We start from the raw sequence: 19,496 nt of genomic DNA, 5'->3' as shown, positions 1-19,496 counted from the left end.
AACACGGACCCCAGTGGCCCCTAAGTGGAATGGCTCAGGACCCACCCACGGGTCTGAGATCCCCACCTCCTTAGTAAGGTGGTGCCTCTCCTCCTGCAGGGATGATGTTATGGGCTGGCAGGCAGGCAAGGCCACCAGGGACAGTCCACAGGCTGTGCCCCTCCTGAGGGCACTTGACAGGTGGTCAAGTGGGCACTGAATTGCATCTGGTCCTCAGCTTGCCAGACTCCAGTACCTGGTTCTGCAGCGGCTCAGAGGAAGTGGAGCCTTGCTCTAATTCACACAAGGGTGTTACCAAGCCACCTGCTGAAAGGGGCACCTTTTCTAATTGTTCAAAGCCTCCATGGGGGCTTGCAGTGGCCCTGCGGTCAGGTGCTTTTGTGGCTTGTGTGATTTTTCTCTCTCACACTGTGCTGCCTCCTCATGTCCTCTAGGCCGGGCATCGGCCGTTGGCAGTCCACACTTAAGGACGGCCGGCTGGAGCCGATGGGGGCTTGGGAACCCATGCATCCTAAGCACTCTGCTGGGCCTATCACATTCAGTGTCTCATTCATGATCCAAGATGCGTGAACCCTGGAGGTGAGAGGAGAAGGAGGCTGACGAGGGAGCCTGCTGGGGTTTGACTCTCTGCCTGTCATCCTGGTCAGGCTGCAGCAGCTGGACGCTCAGAGCCAGCCCATGGCAGCCTTGGACTGCCCAGACTCCCAAGAGGTGGCCAACACTCTGAGGCTCCTGGGGCAGCAGGGCCAGGAGCTGAAGGTTGTGTGGGAGCAGAGGCAGCAGTGGCTGCAAGAGGGGCTGGAGCTGCAGAAGTTTGGCCAAGAAGTGGATGGTTTCACTGCCACCTGTGCCAACCACCAGGCCTGGCTGCACCTGGACAACCTTGGGGTATGGAGCAGGAATGTGGAGCTAGGCTGTCTCTCCCCATCACTGGAGGGAGCTCATCCCTTTGAGTCCAGAAGCCAGGCTGGGCAGGAGGCCCCTGGGGCAGTGGTGGGTGAGATGGTCCTGACCCCCATTCTCCCAGGCATGACCTCAGGTCTCTGCACTCCCAGGAGGATGTGAGGGAGGCCCTGAGCCTGCTGCAGCAGCACCGGGAGTTTGGGCGGCTCCTGAGCACCCTGGGGCCTCGGGCAGAGGCTCTGTGGGCACACGGCGAGAAGCTGGTTCAGAGCCAGCACCCAGCTGCACACACGTGAGCCTGGCCTCAGTCTGCAGCACCTGCAGATGACCCTTTCTCAGCCTGCACAGACGGCCGCCCTGGGGCTGGGAGAGTAGGGGGTGGGGGAGAGTGCACCTCGTGCTGGGGTGGGAGTCCTCTCCCATGCCCTCCTCCAACTCCCCCGGCCCTCCAGGGTCAGAGAGCAGCTGCAGAGTGTCCAGGCACAGTGGACCAGGCTCCAGGGGAGGAGTGAGCAGAGGAGGAGGCAGCTGCTGGCTTCCCTCCAGCTCCAGGTGAGGGTCTGGGCCCAGGTCGCATGAGGCCTCCCTGAAAAGAAAGCCTGAGACCGTACAGAGCTTTGTGCAGCCTACAGAGCACTTTCCTCACGCGCTATGTCATTCATCCTCTCAACACCTTCTGTGAGGCAGGCAACACAGCTCAGGTTTTTCCTGAGGAGGAAAACAGGGGCTGTGGCCACACCACCCTCAGATGCAGGGCTAGGCACCAGCCCCCACCCGCCGTGCTCTGAGACCCACTCTCACCTGGTTCTTGGCAGGAGTGGAAGCAGGATGTGGCAGAGCTGATGCAGTGGATGGAAGAGAAGGGGCTGATGGCTGCGCATGAGCCCTCCGGAGCGCGCAGAAACATCCTGCAGACACTCAAGCGGCACGAAGCAGCTGAGAGTGAGCTACTCGCCACCCGCAGACACGTGGAGGCCCTGCAGCAGGTGGGGGACACGGGACAGAGGGTGCAGAGCCTCCTTGTCTTCAAATTCCCAACCCTACTGCACCACCTGTTTTCATGGAAGAGTCTTTGAAGGAAAAATCAGCCTCAGCGTGAACCTAGAACCTCCCCCTGAAAGCCTCCTTGATGCTGCTGGCATCCCCTTGGCACCCAAACCAGCCCCAAAGCTGCCGCCATCCATCCCTTCCCCCACAACTCTCCGTGGCAAGTCCCAGAGCCGGCCACCTCTACCAGAACACGGCTCTCCCCAGCCACCAACCTAATGCCGGCTCACCCCGCTCTATTTGCAGGGGTCAGAGGAAAGCCCCCCCTACCTGCAGTTTTGGGGCCACATGAACTGCTTTCTTCCAGGCAGCCCGTGGAATGCAGCTGTGGTCACCCCCTCACCTCCACTGCCACCCAGGTCCAGCCTGCTGCGGCCACTGGTACCAGCAGCTCAGCCAAACTCCCTGGGCCTTTGTCTCCACTCCAGGTTGGGAGAGAGCTGTTGAGTAGGAGGCCCTGTGGCCGGGAGGACATACAGACCAGGCTTCAAGGCCTTAGAAGCAAGTGGGAAGCTTTGAACCACAAGATGACTGAGCGTGGGGACGAGCTCCAGCAGGCTGGACAGCAGGAGCAACTCCTGAGGCAGCTGCAGGTCTGGGCACAAGAGGAGGGACTGGGCACAAGAGGAGGCCGGGCTGGGCTGGACAGAACGGGGAGGGAGAAGTCTGGGTGTTCTGCTGACCCTGGCTCTGCAGCCTTTGGAGGCTTCTGGCCTAGGACAAGCTGAGCGTGGCTTTCCACTCAGTCGGCCAATGCAGGATTCTCTCCTGTGTGCCCAGCGGGTGGTCAGCACCACTTGAGTCCCCCAGGGAAGAAGAAGCGTGAGGGAACAGGGGAAGATTGGGCACTTCTGGCCGAGGGTTGGCAGTGGTGGGGACAGAGCTCCCTGGTGAATCTGGTCCTAAAAGTCCAACAGTCCCAGAGCCCGGGAAGGCCACTTGCTGTGCTGTACACAGAGAACCTAATGCAGCTCCATGCGTCCCTCCCAGGATGCAAAGGAGCAGCTGGAGCAGCTCGAAGGGGCCCTACAGAGCTCGGAAACAGGGCAGGACCTGCACTCCAGCCACAGGCTGCAGAAACGGCACCAACAGCTGGAGAGTGAGAGCCGGACCCTGGCTGCCAAGATGGCTGCCCTCGCCTCCAAGGCCCATGGCGTGGCCACCTCCCCGGCCATCCTGGAAGAGACCCAGAAGCACCTCCGGAGGTGGGGCCTGTCCTCCCACCCACCTGTGTGTCACTCCTCCATGTGAATTTAAGGTCCCACAAGATGGCACCCACAGGACCGGGGTGTCCAGATCTCCTCCCTTATGAGTAGAGTCATTCTGGGTTGGGAGGGTCGGAGACCCCATTATGCATCCTTAGCAGGACCCCCACAGTGCGGTCAGGCAAGTCATCTAGGCCATGAGGTGGGGCCCTGGCGCCCTTCCACTGCCTCCCTTTGTCAGATGGGGCTTTGCTCTATTCCCTGGTCTTGTTCTTCACGGGCCCTGGCTTGGCCAAGGAAAGAACCAGGAGCCTTGTGCTCACTCTGTTCCCAACCTCTCCCATCTCTTCCTCCTCCTCCTAGGCTGGAGCTTCTGCAGGGGCATCTGGCCATCCGGGGCCTGCAGCTGCAGGCCTCAGTGGAGCTGCACCAGTTCTGCCACCTGAGCAACATGGAGCTCTCTTGGGTAGCCGAGCACATGCCCCATGGCAGCCCCACCAGCTATACCGAGTGCTTGAATGGTGCCCAGAGCCTTCACCGCAAGCACAAGGTAATAGCCCTCTCTTCCTACAGGATTACCGACATCCGCTTGCCAGACCTTAGAAACCCTCTGCCCCTACTCAGGTGTCCTGGCCTCTAAGCCCTCACCCCTGGGTATCCCAATTTCCAAATCTCTGCCCCAGCTATTTTGACCCTGGGGGTCTTGCCATGATTGGGGCCTGGAGCCACATCCATGGCTCTGCTCCAGACACCCCTGGGTTAAGAGCAGCAGCCTCTCAAGCCACTCTGTGGCAGGAGCTCCAGGTGGAGGTAAAAGCTCACCAGGGGCAGGTGCAACGGGTGCTGAGTTCTGGGCGGAGCCTGGCAGCCTCAGGGCACCCCCAAGCCCAACACATCGTGGAGCAGTGCCAGGAGCTGGAAGGCCACTGGGCAGAGCTGGAGAGGGCATGTGAAGCGCGGGCCCAGTGTCTGCAGCAGGCTGTCGCTTTCCAGCAGGTAGGATGCAGAGAGGTGGGGTTGGGGGAAGAGGCAGAAGTCAGGGCTCCTTGAGGGGCCACCTGTGGGACTCTCAGGGAGGCAGATCAGTGGTGGGGGCTCTGAGCTGGGAGCTGATGGGTGCCCCTATGGGCACAGAAGCCCCTTTGATGCTGGAGAGCAGGGGCAGATGTCTCCAGGGCTGACGGAGGGTCCTGTCTGAGATCCTCCAGGTGAGTTGGCCCCACTCTTGGCAGTACTTTCTGGATGTGTCAGAGCTGGAGGGCTGGGTGGAGGAGAAGCGGCCGCTGGTGAGCAGTCGGGACTATGGCAGAGACGAGGCAGCCACCCTCAGGCTCATTAACAAGCACCAGGTACCACGTCCTGAGCCTCCCCTGCAGTGTGGTCTGGGTGATGATGGACCACGGGGAGAGGGCTGTCACCCTCCCTCTCTTGGAGGCACGGAGCCCTGCTCTTGCTTCCTGGAGACACAGACAGCCCCATCCCCACTGCCCACCCAGATCCCACAGTGCCCCTTCTTCCAAGGCAACCTGGGCACTGTGATGTACACGCTTTCTCCCTTCATCTTCTTACGAGTCTTGCCTCTCCCTGTGGGCTTGGGGTTTCTCCGCCTCCTCTTGCTTCCTCTCTACCCCACCCCTGGCACTTTTCTCCTCTGTCAAGGTCACCTGCCCAGCCCGCTCCACATCTCTCACAGGTGTCTCCCTCCCAGGCTTTACCTGTCATCCTTTGAGTTAACCAAATGCCCTTCATGAAGCCGACCTCCTCCCACAAACATCCCCTGGCTGAAGGGAGGGAGGTCTCGAAGTCCCCTTCCTCACTCCTGAATTCGGACTCCCAGAACCACACAAGCTTCAAAGCCTGGAGCCCACGGCAGTCCCGGTTCCTGCTGTCACTGAACTGTCCTCCTGTCTGGGCATGTTTCCTGCACAGCCCCAGTTCCAGTGTGTTCTGTGACAGGACCTTCAGAGAAGGTCTTTCTAAAGGCCTGTAGCCTTGGCCTCACGGAGCAGCCATCTCCCGGCTATACTGGACAGCTTATTTAACTCTGCCTCTCTCTTACACATGGATGTTGGGGTCCAGTCTAATGCCTCCTGTGCCCTCCCTTCCTTGGCCCAGATTAGCCAGCATTCACCTTTCCCTGCTAAATAACGAGCCCTCAGTGGGCACAGACCAGGTGTTCACTTTATGGAACAATAAGTACTTACTCCATCAGTAATGGGTAGATGGATGCTGGGTGGGTGGATGGATGAGTTGAGGTAGATGGGATGGGCGTGTGAGTGGTGGGTGAATGGATGAGGATTGGTGACTGGATGGGTGGGGGACGGACAGGTGGGTGGATGAGTCACCCAGGCTGAGCCTGGCATGGGTCCTCATGCATCATAGGCTCTACGGGAGGAACTAGCCGTTTACTGGAGCTCCATGGAGGAGCTTGACCAGATGGCCCAAACCCTCACTGGCCCCGAAGTCCCTGAGCAGCCGCGTGTGGTGCGGGAGAGGCTCTGGGAGCAGCTGCGGGCACTGCAGGAGTTGGCGGCCACACGGTGAGGACACCATAACCCCTCTCATCAGTGGGTACAGGAGGCCTAGCCACAGCTGACTGTTCCCATGCCATGGCCCAAAGTCAGTCAGAACCCATGACCCCAGGCTGTAGAGATGCATTGGGAGAAGGGTGTGTGTTGCTCACCTCTTTCCATAAATTCTTCAGTGAGGCCCCACAACTCCCTGCAGTCCATCTCCCCACGTCCACACCCTCCTCTGCCCCTACACCTGCACTGCTGTGTCTACTACTCCCTGAATCGTGAGCCGCAGGCTTGGACAGAGACCATGAGTAACCCCAGTTTTCAGATTGGCCCCTCTGGCTGGCCCGACTGGCCCCCAGGGGGGTGGGCAACTCACTTCTGGGAAACCACGGGCTGTCACCACAGGGACCGGGAACTGGAGGGGACCCTGAGGCTGCACGAGTTCCTGAGGGAGGCCGAGGACCTGCAGGGCTGGCTGGCAAGCCAGAAGCAGGCAGCCAAAGGAGGGGAGAGCCTGGGGGAGGACCCCGAGCACGCCCTGGTGAGAAGAGGGCCAGGGTCAAGGAGGGTGCCCTGGGGCAGAGCCTATGGGGTGGGGAAGCTGGCTCTGGCGGGGCGGAGGAAGAAGGTGGCAGCAGAGCGGTGAGCCCTGGCTGAGGTGGGGCCTCCTGAGTGGAGCGGGCAGACGCCGTGGCTGTCCAAGCCCACATCACCCAGTTGGGCACTGAGGTGCCTCGATTCCCAGGCTGCTTGACGCCTAACCAGCCGGGGGCTACCCTGTCACCCACTCCCCTCTTCTCAGCACCTCTGCACCAAGTTTGCAAAGTTTCAGCACCAAGTGGAGATGGGCAGCCAGCGGGTGGCCGCCTGCCGGCTGCTGGCGGAGAGCCTGCTAGAGCGTGGGCACAGTGCTGGCCCCATGGTCCGTCAGAGGCAGCAGGATCTGCAGTGAGTGCCCAGAGGGCCAGGCCAGCATGGGGTTTGGGGGAAGGAGCTGGGCAGGCAGGGCCCAGAGTGGTAAGAGAGGATGGCATGCTGTGAGGGCCACGCTGGCCCTGGCTGCCCACAAGGCTCTGCAGGGGACCTAGCTCCAGAGAAGCTGAGCCCGCCACAGGCTCTGGTCTGTGAAGGGAGGTGAGGCTGGGTGTGCAGGTCAGAGTCCTGCTCCCAGGACTGAGAGCAGGAGCTGTGGGAAGATGGTGGGGCCAGACATCAGGGCCTTCCCCTGAGCTACCCCAGCTCCTATGCTCACTCGGGACAGCCCATGCCTCGTGTGGTTCCTAGCTGTCCACTTGGCTGATTTGGATCCACTCCCAGCCTGTGAGCTTTGAGGCAAGGTCATGACTTGCTCATAACCCCTAGCCCAGAGCCTGGCCTGGCAGAAGCCTTAGGAGCTCAGCCAGTTGCAGAGTTGGCGAGGAACGGAGAGATGTGGCCTCTGCCCACAAAGCGTCTGTGATCATAACCTGGGTGACGCACTATGAGTCAAAGCACAGGATGTAAGGAGTATCACAGCACAGATACCATGCAGTGCCGAGCATTACAGCAGCAAAGCACTGAATTCATGGTAAAGCTAGAAGACAGGCTCCCAGGAAGAAGGTGCGTAGGCAGGGCCACAGGCGGGAGAGGTTTTAAGAAGGAGGAGCTTTGGGCAAGTCCCGATACAACTCAGAGAGGAGCGGGCTGACCAGACCTAGCGGGAGGGAGGAATGAGACGGCCAGGCAGCTGATCCCCGGCTGGTCTTCCACACGCCGTGGGCAGGGCCGCCTGGTCGGAGCTGTGGGAGCTGACCCAGGCCCGAGGCCACGCGCTCCGAGACGCCGAGACCACCCTCAGAGTTCACAGAGATCTCTTGGAAGTCCTCACCCAGGTCCAGGTGTGAGCCGGAGGGGTGGCTAGAAGTGGATACACTCCAGGCTCAGTGCCCAGCCTCCATCCCTCATCTCCTCGGCATTCTCCCTTCCTCAGGAGAAAGCCACGAGCCTCCCCAACAATGTGGCACGGGACCTGCGTGGGCTGGAGGCCCAGCTGAGAAGCCACCAGGGGCTGGAGCGAGAACTCGTGGGCACCGAGCGGCAGGTGAGCCCAGCTGGCTGCCTCTCCGACCCAGGCCCCTGCAGCCCCCTCAGGCTGGCCTGCCTGTTCCTCTAGATTTTCCACTCTCCCTCAGAGCCTCCCATGGGCCTACTGTGCATGGCAGGACGTGGCCCAAGGGGGCCAGAGTTCCCAGGCAAGGGATACATCTGCGAGATAATCAGGAGGACATGACCCTTGCCTCCCTGTTCCCTGCCCCTCCCGCAGCTGCAGGAACTGCTGGAGACTGCAGGTAGGGTGCAGAAGCTGTGTCCGGGGCCTCAGGCCCATGCGATGCAGCAGAGGCAGCAAGCTGTGACGCAGGCGTGGGCAGTGCTGCAGCGACGCATGGAGCAGCGCAGGGCCCAGCTGGAGCGGGCACGCCTCCTGGCCCGCTTCCACACAGCAGTGAGGGCTCCTGCCCCTTGGGTGGCGTGTGTGTGCATGTGTGTGTGCTGCACCATGCATGGGCATGCACGCATGAGGCCCTCCAGCTCCGGAGGGAGAACAAGCATGGACTCGGGTGGGAGAGCACGAGCACACGGGATGTCAGTCTGGCTGGTCAGGGGCTGAGCACATGGGCGTAGCAGTGACACCTTAGGGTCTGGGTCAGTGCCAGCAAGGTGAGTGGCAGGGCAGTCATGCAGGGTCCCAGCCAGGGCTGAGAGTAATAACTGCCCAGGAAAGCTCATAACTGGAGACCCAGATGTTAGACAGTGATCTCTGGATCAGTCAGTATCTATTTAATGTCTGTCTTCAGCTCCCTGCTGAAGCCACGGGTGGAGAGAGGAGGGCAATATAGAAGCTATGGAAAGTGGAACTGCTGCCCTCATGGAGCCCTGCTTCCTGGGGAGATGAGCCCGAAACCCAGAGAATCAGACTGGGACAGTAGGTCCTGGCCACGGGGTGTCCCCGGCATCCCACTGTCCTGGGACCTGGCAGACCAGGAGGCCCAAACTGACACTGCAAAAAGGCTTGAGTTTAGGGACCTAACTCTGCTGATTTGCTAGCAGTGTGAGCTTGAGCAAGGCACTTAACCCTGGGTTTGTCATGCACTTAGAGTTTACAAGACTCTTTGTGCCATTTACCCTTCCTACCTCCATGCAATGAGATATTTGGACAAGGGCCTGAAGTCCCTCCAGCACCAATCTTGTATAGTTGTACACAAATCAGCAGAAGACTGTAAGGGTTAAATTAGTAATTCAGAGAACAAGGAGAGCAGTGCCATGTCAAATACCAGGGAAGGCTTTGCCCAGGCAAAGGCGGCCAAGGGGCCTTTGAAGAGCAGGTGAACTTTCTTTCCCCATCAAGCAGTCTTGATGGGGCTGATCTTGCTAGCCGCCAGTCGTCTCATGGCCTCATCCAGGTGAGCTCTGTAGAGATGGGAAGGCAGGAGGAACAAAGGGCAGAGATGTGTCGTGGTGAGGGTCTGGCTCATGTAGGGGGTTCATGGTTCTGGGAGGATCGGGTTGGATGAGAACGGAGAAACCAAGTGACAAAGGGCCACACGTGCCTCACCCGAGGCCCTGACCCAGGTCGGCTCGGGCTGTGTGAGTGGACTCAGGTGGGCTGCAGTTGCCTCAGCACCTGATTTCCTGCTGCCCAGCCCAGCCCTCACCCGGCTCTCCCTCCGTGTCCCCGGGATCAGGTGCGTGACTACGCCTCCTGGGCAGCCCGCATGCGCCAGGACCTGCAGGTGGAGGAGAGTTCGCAAGAGCCTAGCAGTGGCCCGCTGAAGCTCAGTGCCCACCAGTGGCTCCGGGCAGAGCTGGAGGCCCGGGAGAAGCTGTGGCAGCAGGCCACCCAGCTGGGCCAGCAGGCACTTCTTGCTGCAGGGACACCCACCAAGGAGGTGGGCCCCCTTCCCTGGTGCCCCCACATACCCTAGCTGACCTAGCCTGTGCCTGGCCACCTGGTGCCCCGTCCTACTGTGCCATGCTGACCTCTCCTCAGGAGCTTCCCTCAGGATCCAGTCCTCACCTCACCCACACCACCCTCCCCAGCTGAGGCTCCTCATATGTCCATCCCCAGGTCCAGGAAGAGCTTCGAGCCCTGCAGGACCAGCGGGACCAGGTATATCAGGCCTGGGCACGGAAGCAAGAGAGGCTGCAGGCCGAGCAGCAGGAGCAGCTCTTCCTCAGAGAGTGCGGCCGCCTGGAGGAGATCCTCGCGGCCCAGGAGGCAGGTCCCCTCCCGCCCTCACACTCCGCTCAGCCTCCTGCTCCTCCTCTCCATTCCCCTCTCTGCTCAGTCCCTTTCCTCCTGCCTCTCTGGCTTTTTCTCTAATATGAGGCAGCTGTGCACAAGTCCTTCCAGGTGGCCATGGTGAAGTGCTGAGGCCCCTGAGCGTCCACTGACATCTCCAGCCCCTATCCCAGACTGAGCCCCGAGGAAGTTGGCCAGAGGCTGGTCATGCTCCCCACATGGTGCAGAGGTTGAGGTGTTGCAGCCTCCCAAGCTGGACTCCCACTCCTCACAGCTCCATGCCAAGCTCAGTGGGCACTCCTAAGGCCCTGCCATACCCAGAGTGCCCATGGGCACAGACTGCAGCTGGAGGGGCTGGCTGGCTGGAAGGCTTGGTGGCCTCTTTGACTTTTCTGTGGATCCAGGTCTCCCTGAAAACCAGTGCCTTGGGGAGCTCGGTGGAAGAGGTAGAGCAGTTGATTCGCAAGCACGAGGTCTTCCTCAAGGTTCTGACTGCCCAGGACAAGAAGGTAATGGAGTCAGGAGGCCTGGGCGTGGTCAGAGTGTGGTGGTCGGGAGAGAGTCCTGAAGGGGGTCACGGGGCGCTTGCTGCGTTCCTGGAGGCAGTGCTGATGAGCCTGCGAGGCTGGGGGCCTGGTTGGGGTTGACTGAGCAAGTTGTATGTGTGGCTCAAGAAGAGGGCCCAGGGGGAGATGGGCCACACTGCAGAGACCCACACGGGGCATTCGGCTCTGTCCACACCGTGTGGTCCTTGGGGAGCAGACTGGTCTGGCTTGTGGCTGGGAGGATCAGACACCCCTCAGCCATGTGGGGCTGAGGAAAGGGCTCCGGGGCCCTCAAAGAAAGGACTGTGAGCCCTGCAGGCCAGGCCCTGCCCCAGCCCAGGGTGGGAGAGCAGCAGCTGTGCCCCTGCCCCACAGGAGGCAGCCCTGCGTGAGCGGCTGAAGACGCTCCGGCGCCCCCGGGTGCGGGACCGGCTTCCCATCCTGCTGCAGCACCGGGTGAGAGTGAAGGAGCTGGCGGAGAGCCGGGGACACGCCCTGCATGCCTCCCTGCTGATGGCCAGCTTCACCCAGGCCGCAACCCAGGTCAGAGGGCACCCCCAGCCCAGGGCCTTCCACTGGAACCACACTCGACAGTTTTCAGCCGCCTTCACACCGCAACACTGTGAGGCGGAAACAGGTTCAGGGGGTGGATGGCTTTCCCAGAGGCTGTGCTGGAGCCCAGAACATGGGATCTAAGCCCCTTTGTGTGGAGACCCCACCAGTGTCCTGAGCTCTAGCAGGGCCAGGGCAAGAGAGGTGGGGAAGGGAGCAGAGCAGCCCAGGGCCCCAGGAGTAGGGGCCACACCTCCAAAACGAGAGCCCACCCAAGGCCCTACCCGGCTGCCTCCTGCAGCAACCTTCCGGAGCTGGAACCTTCAGGGCTCATTTACCAGGTGCTGCCCGCCCCACCCCTGAGGCCAGCCTCCTGGGAATGGCTGGGGGCTAGGCCTGTGGCGTCTGGGGCCTGAGGCTGCAGAACATTGCAGCATTCATGTCCCACCCCCACCAGGCTGAGGACTGGATCCAGGCGTGGGCCCAGCAGCTGAAGGAGCCGATCCCTCCTGGGGACCTGAGAGATAAGCTGAAGCCCCTGCTGAAACACCAGGCCTTTGAGGCTGAAGTCCAGGCCCATGAGGAGGTCATGACCTCTGTTGCCAAGGTAACAACCGGGCCCTCAGCCCCATGCCTGCCCCAAAGTGTGGCCCAGGGGCGATGTCAGTCTTAGGAGGAAGTGCAGCAGGCAAGATGTCCTGTGTCCCCTCTCTCCCTCCAGAAGGGAGAGGCTCTCCTGGCACAGAGTCACCCTCGAGCCGGAGAGGTCTCCCAGCGGCTGCAGGGCCTGCGGAAGCACTGGGAGGACCTGAGGCAGGCAATGGCCCTCAGGGGCCAGGAGCTGGAGGACAGGCGGAACTTCCTGGAGTTCCTGCAGAGAGTGGACCTTGCAGAGGCCTGGATCCAGGAGAAGGTGTAGCCCCAGCTGGGTGGGGGCTGAGAGATGGGGGGAGGAGCCCTCCCTTGACAGGAGGGATCCCCAGCAGCGGGTGCCAGGAGCCTGGGCTGGTGCTCAGAGCGCTCCCTCCCCACCCTCGGCCTTCACAGGAGGTGAAGATGAATGTTGGTGACCTGGGCCAGGACCTGGAGCACTGCCTGCAGCTCCGACGGCGGCTCCGCGAGTTCCGAGGAAACTCGGCCGGGGTAAGGGGGCCTTGCTGGGTAGAGGATGGCCATGCATCCCACACTGAAAATCCAACTGAGAGCAGGGAAAGAGTGTGGTCTGTAGAGCAGGGCGTGGGCGCCATGCCTGCTCCTCCCATGCCCTCGGGCAGACTCCCTCCTCTCACCCGCCTTCACTCCTTCCTCTTTAGAATGGGGGTAGCACCCACCTCAGAGGTAAGACAGCACGTGTGTGGTGGCAGGTACGTGAATCTCTAGCTGTGATAAAACTGCATAGACCTATCCCCCACTGCCCCGCACAGATGCATACTTGCAAAAACTGATAAAATCTGAATGAGGTCTGGTCTAGTTGGTAGTATTACACCAACGTCAGCTTTGTGGTTTTAATGTTATCATTATATAGGATGCTGCTGTAAGGGAAGCTGGGGAAGGGCACAGGGACCTCTCTGTAGGACTTTGGCAATTTCCTGGGCATCTATAATTATTTCAAAAAATCTTAAAAAGATAGGACATATGCCTGGATGTGGCGGATAATCAGCGCCCACCTTCAGTGCGACTATTTCAGCGTCTCAGCGTCTTCTCCTCACCCCACACCCGCCCCCTCACACATACACACACCAAACATCTATTTCTCTTATGTGGTATACAGGGAAAAAAAATGGCAAATGTATTGACAATCAGGTGTTAAAGACCAAATGTGCTAACCGTGTCCCCCAGTACATGTATGTATGTATTTTTAAGAGGCGGCAGTGCTTAAACCTAAGACATTCCTTGTTAATGGTGGAATTTCACAGACGCTGTGCCAGATGCTGTAGTAGGAAGAGAGCTAGACTCTAAAGGAGCTGGGCTTGAATCCCGGCTCTGCCGCAAAGGAGCCAGGTTAGCCTCTGAGCTCTGCTCCGGCATCTATAAAAGGAGGGGAATGTCCTTCCCTGCCTACCTTGCATGAGGCACTTCATAGGAAAGTGCTCTGGAAATTTAAACAAGCTCTACAGATGCCAGAGGCAGGAGATCTGCAATCACACCCTGCGGTGGACCCCCTCCCTGTGTACCTTTAAACCCCATCCAGTGTCCAAGCAGCACCAGCCTCAGCTCAGATGAGTCCTGGGGTGGGGACACCGAAACCCCAGGAAGCCAGAGCTCACTGTTCCATTCCACAACCTCCCTTTGCTTCTCTTCATCCAAGAAACTGAATTTTCATTTTAAAAGTTTCCGTGGCTGGGCACAGTGGCTCATGCTTGTAATACCAGCAGTTTGGGAGGCCAAGGCGGGCAGATCACTTGAGGTCAGGAGTTTGAGACAAGCCTGGCCAACATGGTGAAACCCCGTCTCTACGAAAAATACAAAACTTAGCCAGGCTTGGTGGCAGGCACCTGTAGTGCCAGCTACTCGGGAGGCTGAGGTAGGAGAATCGCTTGAACCGGGGAGGTGGAGGTTGCAGTGAGCTGAGATTGTGCCACTGCAACAACAGTGCAACAGAGGGAGACTAGGCAACAGAGGGAGACTCCGTCTCAAGAGTCTCTGTTAGTGAGCATGTGCCCACTCTCCCCCTCCTACATGGTACCCAGCACAGGGATCCCATTTTCTGGCCTTAGAGATGACTCTGGGGCTGCAGGCTCCAAGCTGATCTTGCTCACTTCACCTGGACGGGGTGACCTCAGGGACCTGCCGCAGTAGAGGAGGCAGGAGGCAGTTCTTCCCACTGCCCAAATATGCAGTTCCTCGTGCTCCGGGGCCCAGGCATGCTTCCAGTGCCTGCTGAGGTGGGAAGAAGGGGCTCGGCGTGGGGGGTGCCAATGCCCTCACCCATACCTCCCCTGCAGGACACAGTGGGTGATGCCCGCATCAAGAGCATCAGTGACTTGTCACTGCAGCTCAAGAACCGGGACCCTGAGGAAGTCAAGATCATCTGCCAGCGGCGAAGCCAGCTCAACAACAGGCCAGTCCCAGGCTGGGGAGAACCAAAGGGCCGGGAAGAGGGATGGAAGGCCACCTCAGGCTCCACATGACACCACCACCCCTTGGCCAGGTGGGCGAGTTTCCATGGCAACCTGCTCCGGTACCAGCAGCAGCTGGAAGGGGCCTTGGAGATACACGTGTTGTCCCGAGAGCTGGACAATGTCACCAAGAGGATTCAGGAGAAGGTACGTAGTGGAAAGAGGTCCCGGTGGGGGCTGTGAGCAAATGCAGTCAGGGGAGGGGGCGCTGCCTAGAGTCTCCCATGCATCTCCCCCATCACTGGCCTCTCCTATTCAGCTGGGTACTTGGAGGTGGGTCCCAGCAGGTCTGCACCAGGGACATCTGATGGGCTGGCCCTCAGGATCAACTCAGGACCATAGAAGCACCCATTGCAAGCTCAGTGGGGGCTTCCCTGTCTCCTTTCTCCCCCAGATCTGGTCCCCAGATACATGGCAGGTCCAGAGGCCAGAAAACACACTCTGTTTCCTCCCATCCCTGAGGAAGCCCAAACCCTCGGGAGGTTTGCCCTGGGACTGTGTACACAACCACAGAGCCCCGGACTGGAATCTGGCAGAGTTAGAACCCGGTCTAGGAAGCCCTCGTGTGAAACAGGTGCTGCTGCCTGTGCTGGGCATGCCTGGCTGTTTCCTCCGCTGGCTTCTGCCCTCAAATGACGGCACAGGCCTGTCTGTCCATCCTTGCTCTATTTTCTTTCTCGCTCCTCAAGGGATGAGAGTTGAGTGAGACTGTACAGGGAAGCAGCACACACGTGAGGTTCTTCCCTCAGAGGAGACTCCAAATCCAGAGTTGCTCCTCAGAATCGTCCCCCTCACATAAGGAAGAGATCTCTGGCCCTCAAAGCCGGGGCCAGGAAATCACGCTGGGGACTTGCTGTGCACACAGAAGCCACTGGTTGGGCCCTTTGCCAGGAAGGAGGAGCCGAAGCAAAGGCCCAGCAGGTAACTGGCCGTGCCCCTCCTCCAGGAAGCCCTGATCCAGGCCCTGGACTGTGAGAAAGATCTGGAGAGCGTGCAGAGGCTGCTGCGGAAACACGAGGAGCTGGAGCGGGAAGTGCACCCCATCCAGGCCCAGGTGGAGGTGCGTAGCTGGCTGTAGAGCTGGGCCCAGGGCATCTCCTCAGTAGGACCCTGGGCACAAGTGGGGAGGAGGGGCTTTGGGATGCCAGGGTGGCCCAGAGCTCCCCTGCCCCAGCCTCTGACCCCGGCTTCCCCCACAGTCCCTAGAGCGTGAAGTGGGCCGCCTCTGCCAAAGAAGCCCTGAGGCAGCCCACGGCCTCAGGCACAGGCAGCAGGAGGTGGCTGAGAGCTGGTGGCAGCTCCGGAGCAGGGCCCAGAAGCGGTATGAACCCGCAGGCCTTGCCCTCGCCGACCCATCCTCCAGCATCTCAGTCCCCACACCTCCCCTCAGCCCCTGTGTTCCCCTAGGATTCCTTCTCCACCCTTCAAATAACTGTACTGTCCTCCCAGTACCTCCCAGCCCATGGGCCCTCCTGTGGTTGAGGGGATTAAGGGACAGAAGACACCAGTGGGCATGGGGGAGAGGGGCTGGAAGGCCTGACGACTAGCTGATGAGCGCTGTGGGCAGGAGGGAGGCGCTGGATGCCTTGCACCAAGCTCAGAAACTCCAGGCAACGCTGCAGGAATTGCTGGTCAGCGCCCAGAGGCTGCGGGCTCAGATGGACACGAGCCCCGCTCCTCGCAGCCCTGTGGAAGCCCGGCGTATGTTAGAAGAGCATCAGGAGTGCAAGGTGAACGGGCAGCTGGCCCAAGCCTTTCCCAGGCTCTCAGCTCCGCCCTGCCCTCCCCTTCCTCTCATCTCCTTGCTCTTGGGCCTCTTGAGTGTCCCGCCCTGCCTATCTCCTCCAGCCTCCCACTCCTCAGCTGCTTCCCCACCTCTCTCCTGCCTGCTGGGCTGCTTCCAGCCCCCAGTGATCTGAGCCCAGTCCTGTTCCAGGCCGAGCTGGACTCCTGGACAGACAGCATCAGCCTGGCCCGAAGCACTGGGCAGCGACTGCTCACAGCGGGGCACCCCTTGAGCTCCGACATTCGCCAGCTGCTGGCTGGCTTAGAACAGGAGCTGAGCAGCCTGGAAGGGGCCTGGCAGGAGCATCAGCTACAGCTGCAGCAGGCCCTGGAGCTACAGGCAGGCACAGTCCCATCCCCAGCCTGCATCTTGCCCCCCCCCCACCAACAGGGCCTGCGCTGACCCCACAGCCTCTGGTCAAGGCTAAGACTGGAGGGGCTGCTGTGCCAGGGACTTCCCCACCACTCAGCACTCTTGCCTTCCAGGACCCTGGTTCCCTAACCTGTGCCACTGGAACAGTCACTCCAACTGCAGTGGCTGGACCCTCCGCCGACTGTCTCTTGCCTTTTCCTTTGTTCTCAGCTGTTTCTGAGCTCAGTGGAGAAGATGGAACGTTGGCTTTGCAGAAGGGAAGACTCCCTAGCCAGTGAGGGTCTATGGGTAGGTGCCCAGCAGGAATGGGCAGGAGGGGGGGAATTACAAGAGCAGCATTAGGGGTCAAACCAGCCAGTGCTGCCTGAGCTCCCTAGGCCAGGGATCCTCCCCTTCTGGGCCATCTCCCCACCCTGGGCCACATCCGTCACTGGGCAGTTACTTACCCGTCATCTAGAGCAGTTCCCATGCAGCTGTGGGCAGGCCCCACCGCCAACACCAAGGAGCTTCTAGAGTGCCTGTGTGGGCCTGACCCATTCTTGCCACCTCACCCCTGCCCTCCTCGCTTCCCAAATGCCTAGAGGTTGGCTTTTCCCGCCACCGCCCCAACCCTGAAGCAGACGAGTGTAACTTATAGGAGACCTCAGAGGATAACTGGGGACTAACATGGTCCTCCAGGGAGTGCAGAGGAGGGAGCTTTCACCTTACATGAAAAAGCTCTGCTTGCCTCAGAGATTCTGGCTCTTGATCCCTATCCCAAATGCCTCCCCTGGCTGGGAATCACTGTCCTAAAGCTGGAAACAGCCTTGAGGGATGTGAGGGATGTGTTTGGGCGGAGCAGCCGCTCTGTGGATGAGCATTTGGTAGGATGGTTCTAGGTGGGAAGGCAGGTAGCCTGGGATGGGAGGGGGAGGCTCATGGACAGTATTGGGTTCCCCACTCCCACCAGGACCCCTTGGCCCCCATGGAGCCCCTTCTGTGGAAGCACAAGATGCTGGAGCGGGACCTGGAAGTGCAGGCGGGAAAGATCAGTGCTCTGGAGGCCACGGCCCGCGGCCTGCACCAGGGTGGGCACCCCGAGGCCCAGAGTGCCCTGGGCAGGTGCCAGGCCATGCTTCTGAGGTAGTGGTGGCTCTGGGGTGAGGGGTGCTGTGGGCGGGCTGGCACAGGCATCTGGCATCCCGGTTCTTCCCTTCCCACCCTTCCACTTCTTGGCCCAGGCTCACCAGCCTTGTCCAAGGACTGAGGTCAGATGCCGGGGGTCCCCACCACCCCTGGCCCTGCAATGTGTCTGCCTGTTATGGACATCAAACACCACGTGGAAAATCCCACTTCCTTCTTCATTCAGTTGAGATCAAAGGGAGTTTAAAGAGAGGCTTATGCTAGGAGACCAAGAGGAAACCATCTGACGAAACGGAAGGTCGCAGGGCACAGAGGTCAAGCATCGGCCTTCCAGGGTCACAGTCCTGAGTCCCTGTGCTGCCCACTAATGGCAGGACTCAGACAAGTTCCTCCTCACGGCAGCTGAGCCTCACATCCCGGGCTTTCACGGCTGTGACGAGGACAAAAGCACGGTGCTGGCCCCACAGGCAGGCTAGCAGAAGTCTTAGCTCGTCTAGCTGAAGTTCAGACACAGATGCATGTGACCTGCATGGCCCATGAGACCCCAGCTCTGCAGTTTTTTTCCTGTAAAAGCTCATCGGGTTTGGCTGCTTCATGCAGCTCCTCAGACTTTTAGATCAAGGCAGATACGGTCAAAAGCCAGATCCCAGACTGGTGGGGGCTTTTGTCCTTCTCAGAGAGCCGATCAGAGAGCCAACCAGCACCCACAAATGCCATGGCTCCTTGTGCTGGTGTCCTGGCAGTGGTCGGGGCCACCCCCTCTCCATTCTTGCAGGTGGACCACGCCTGGGTACCTGTGGAGGTCTTTGAATTAACAGAATGCAAACTTTGCTTTGCTGGTCTCTGTCACCACCCCCTCCCCCAGTCACCTTAGGTGGTTCCTGGCAGGCTCGGCTTCCCCCAGCACAGTGCCACCCTGACTTCCAGCCCCTGGCTTCTGCCCTCCTGCAGGAGGCAGATCGTCCCCCGTGCTTGTGTCTGCCCCAGTTTCCTCCTCTCATGAGGTCACACTGGATTAGGACCCACCCATGTCACCTCATTTTCACTTAATTACCTCTTTTAAAGACGCTGTCTCCAAAAACACTTCTGGAGTTAGGCCTTCAACATAAGAACTCAGGGGTACAGGCTGGGTGCAGTAGTTGACGCCTGTAAACCCAGCACTTTGGGAGGCCGAGGTAGGTGGATCATTTGAGGTCAGGAGTTCAAGACCAGCCTGGCCAACATGGGGAAACCCTGCCTCTACTAAAAATACAAAATTTAGCTGGGCGTGGAGGTGTGAGCCTATAGTCCTAGCTACTCGGGAGGCTGAGGCAGAAGAATTGCTTGAACCCGGGAGGTGGAGGTTGCAGTGAGCCGAGATTGTGCCACTGCACTCCAACCTGGGTGACAGAGTGAGACTCTGTCTCAAAAACAAAAACAAACTTGGGGGTACAAAATCCGGCGCATAACAGACACAAATACAGAGGGGGAGTGCAATGTACCTTTATTCCAAAGGAAACTCCAGACTGGGAGTATATTCATACCCGAGAAAGCCTAGGCTGGACGGGCACCCCACCTGGCCCCGGGGGTGGCTCCAGGCCCATGAGCCTCTCCTCCTGGCAGGAAGGAGGCACTCTTCAGGCAAGCCGGGACCCGCCGCCATCGCCTGGAGGAGCTCCGGCAGCTGCAGGCCTTCCTGCAGGACTCCCAGGAGGTTCGCCTCGCTTGGAGAGGGAGGCGGTCATGGCGGGGAAGGAGTCGACCCAGGGAAAGGCCACCCTTCCTCTGGGGTATCCCAGAGGTCAGGGGAAGGGGAAAGCCCTGGACAGCAGGCCTGTCCTCCCCACGTGCCCAGGTGGCTGCGTGGCTGAGGGAGAAGAACCTGGTGGCCTTGGAGGAGGGTTTGCTGGACACAGCCATGCTGCCAGCACAGTTACAGAAGCAACAGAATTTCCAGGCGGAGCTGGACGCGAGCATGCACCAACAGCAGGAGCTGCAGCGGGTGAGGCCCTGCAGGCAGGAGGGTGGTGGGACAGCTCTCCTGGCAGAACACAGGACGGTGCCCCAG

At 60.0% G+C, this 19,496-nt stretch overlaps 1 protein-coding gene across 1 annotated transcript in view; it reads left to right on the top strand.

Moving 5' to 3' along the window:
• The window catches only part of SPTBN5 (spectrin beta, non-erythrocytic 5), a 45,316-nt gene that overhangs the window by 15,509 nt on the left and 10,311 nt on the right, over window positions 1-19,496 (top strand). Inside the window, exons 17-48 of the mRNA XM_055363477.2 lie at window positions 648-888; window positions 1,056-1,195; window positions 1,356-1,455; window positions 1,719-1,889; window positions 2,379-2,543; window positions 2,941-3,155; window positions 3,519-3,705; window positions 3,951-4,151; window positions 4,388-4,504; window positions 5,538-5,695; window positions 6,080-6,215; window positions 6,477-6,622; window positions 7,437-7,551; window positions 7,644-7,754; window positions 7,977-8,156; window positions 9,397-9,600; window positions 9,780-9,929; window positions 10,358-10,462; window positions 10,874-11,041; window positions 11,508-11,657; window positions 11,772-11,963; window positions 12,098-12,193; window positions 13,996-14,111; window positions 14,202-14,316; window positions 15,116-15,229; window positions 15,369-15,490; window positions 15,737-15,899; window positions 16,106-16,294; window positions 16,538-16,615; window positions 17,277-17,449; window positions 19,052-19,142; window positions 19,284-19,430. Coding sequence (XP_055219452.2) covers window positions 648-888; window positions 1,056-1,195; window positions 1,356-1,455; window positions 1,719-1,889; window positions 2,379-2,543; window positions 2,941-3,155; window positions 3,519-3,705; window positions 3,951-4,151; window positions 4,388-4,504; window positions 5,538-5,695; window positions 6,080-6,215; window positions 6,477-6,622; window positions 7,437-7,551; window positions 7,644-7,754; window positions 7,977-8,156; window positions 9,397-9,600; window positions 9,780-9,929; window positions 10,358-10,462; window positions 10,874-11,041; window positions 11,508-11,657; window positions 11,772-11,963; window positions 12,098-12,193; window positions 13,996-14,111; window positions 14,202-14,316; window positions 15,116-15,229; window positions 15,369-15,490; window positions 15,737-15,899; window positions 16,106-16,294; window positions 16,538-16,615; window positions 17,277-17,449; window positions 19,052-19,142; window positions 19,284-19,430 — 4,756 coding nt within the window. The remainder of the gene's footprint in view (window positions 1-647; window positions 889-1,055; window positions 1,196-1,355; window positions 1,456-1,718; window positions 1,890-2,378; window positions 2,544-2,940; window positions 3,156-3,518; window positions 3,706-3,950; window positions 4,152-4,387; window positions 4,505-5,537; window positions 5,696-6,079; window positions 6,216-6,476; window positions 6,623-7,436; window positions 7,552-7,643; window positions 7,755-7,976; window positions 8,157-9,396; window positions 9,601-9,779; window positions 9,930-10,357; window positions 10,463-10,873; window positions 11,042-11,507; window positions 11,658-11,771; window positions 11,964-12,097; window positions 12,194-13,995; window positions 14,112-14,201; window positions 14,317-15,115; window positions 15,230-15,368; window positions 15,491-15,736; window positions 15,900-16,105; window positions 16,295-16,537; window positions 16,616-17,276; window positions 17,450-19,051; window positions 19,143-19,283; window positions 19,431-19,496) is intronic.

Source organism: Gorilla gorilla, chromosome 16 (assembly GCF_029281585.2).
Source record: "Gorilla gorilla gorilla isolate KB3781 chromosome 16, NHGRI_mGorGor1-v2.1_pri, whole genome shotgun sequence".
Lineage (NCBI taxonomy): Eukaryota > Metazoa > Chordata > Mammalia > Primates > Hominidae > Gorilla > Gorilla gorilla.
The sequence above is the reverse complement of the archived record's forward strand: the minus strand, read 5'-3'. Positions and strand labels throughout refer to the sequence as shown.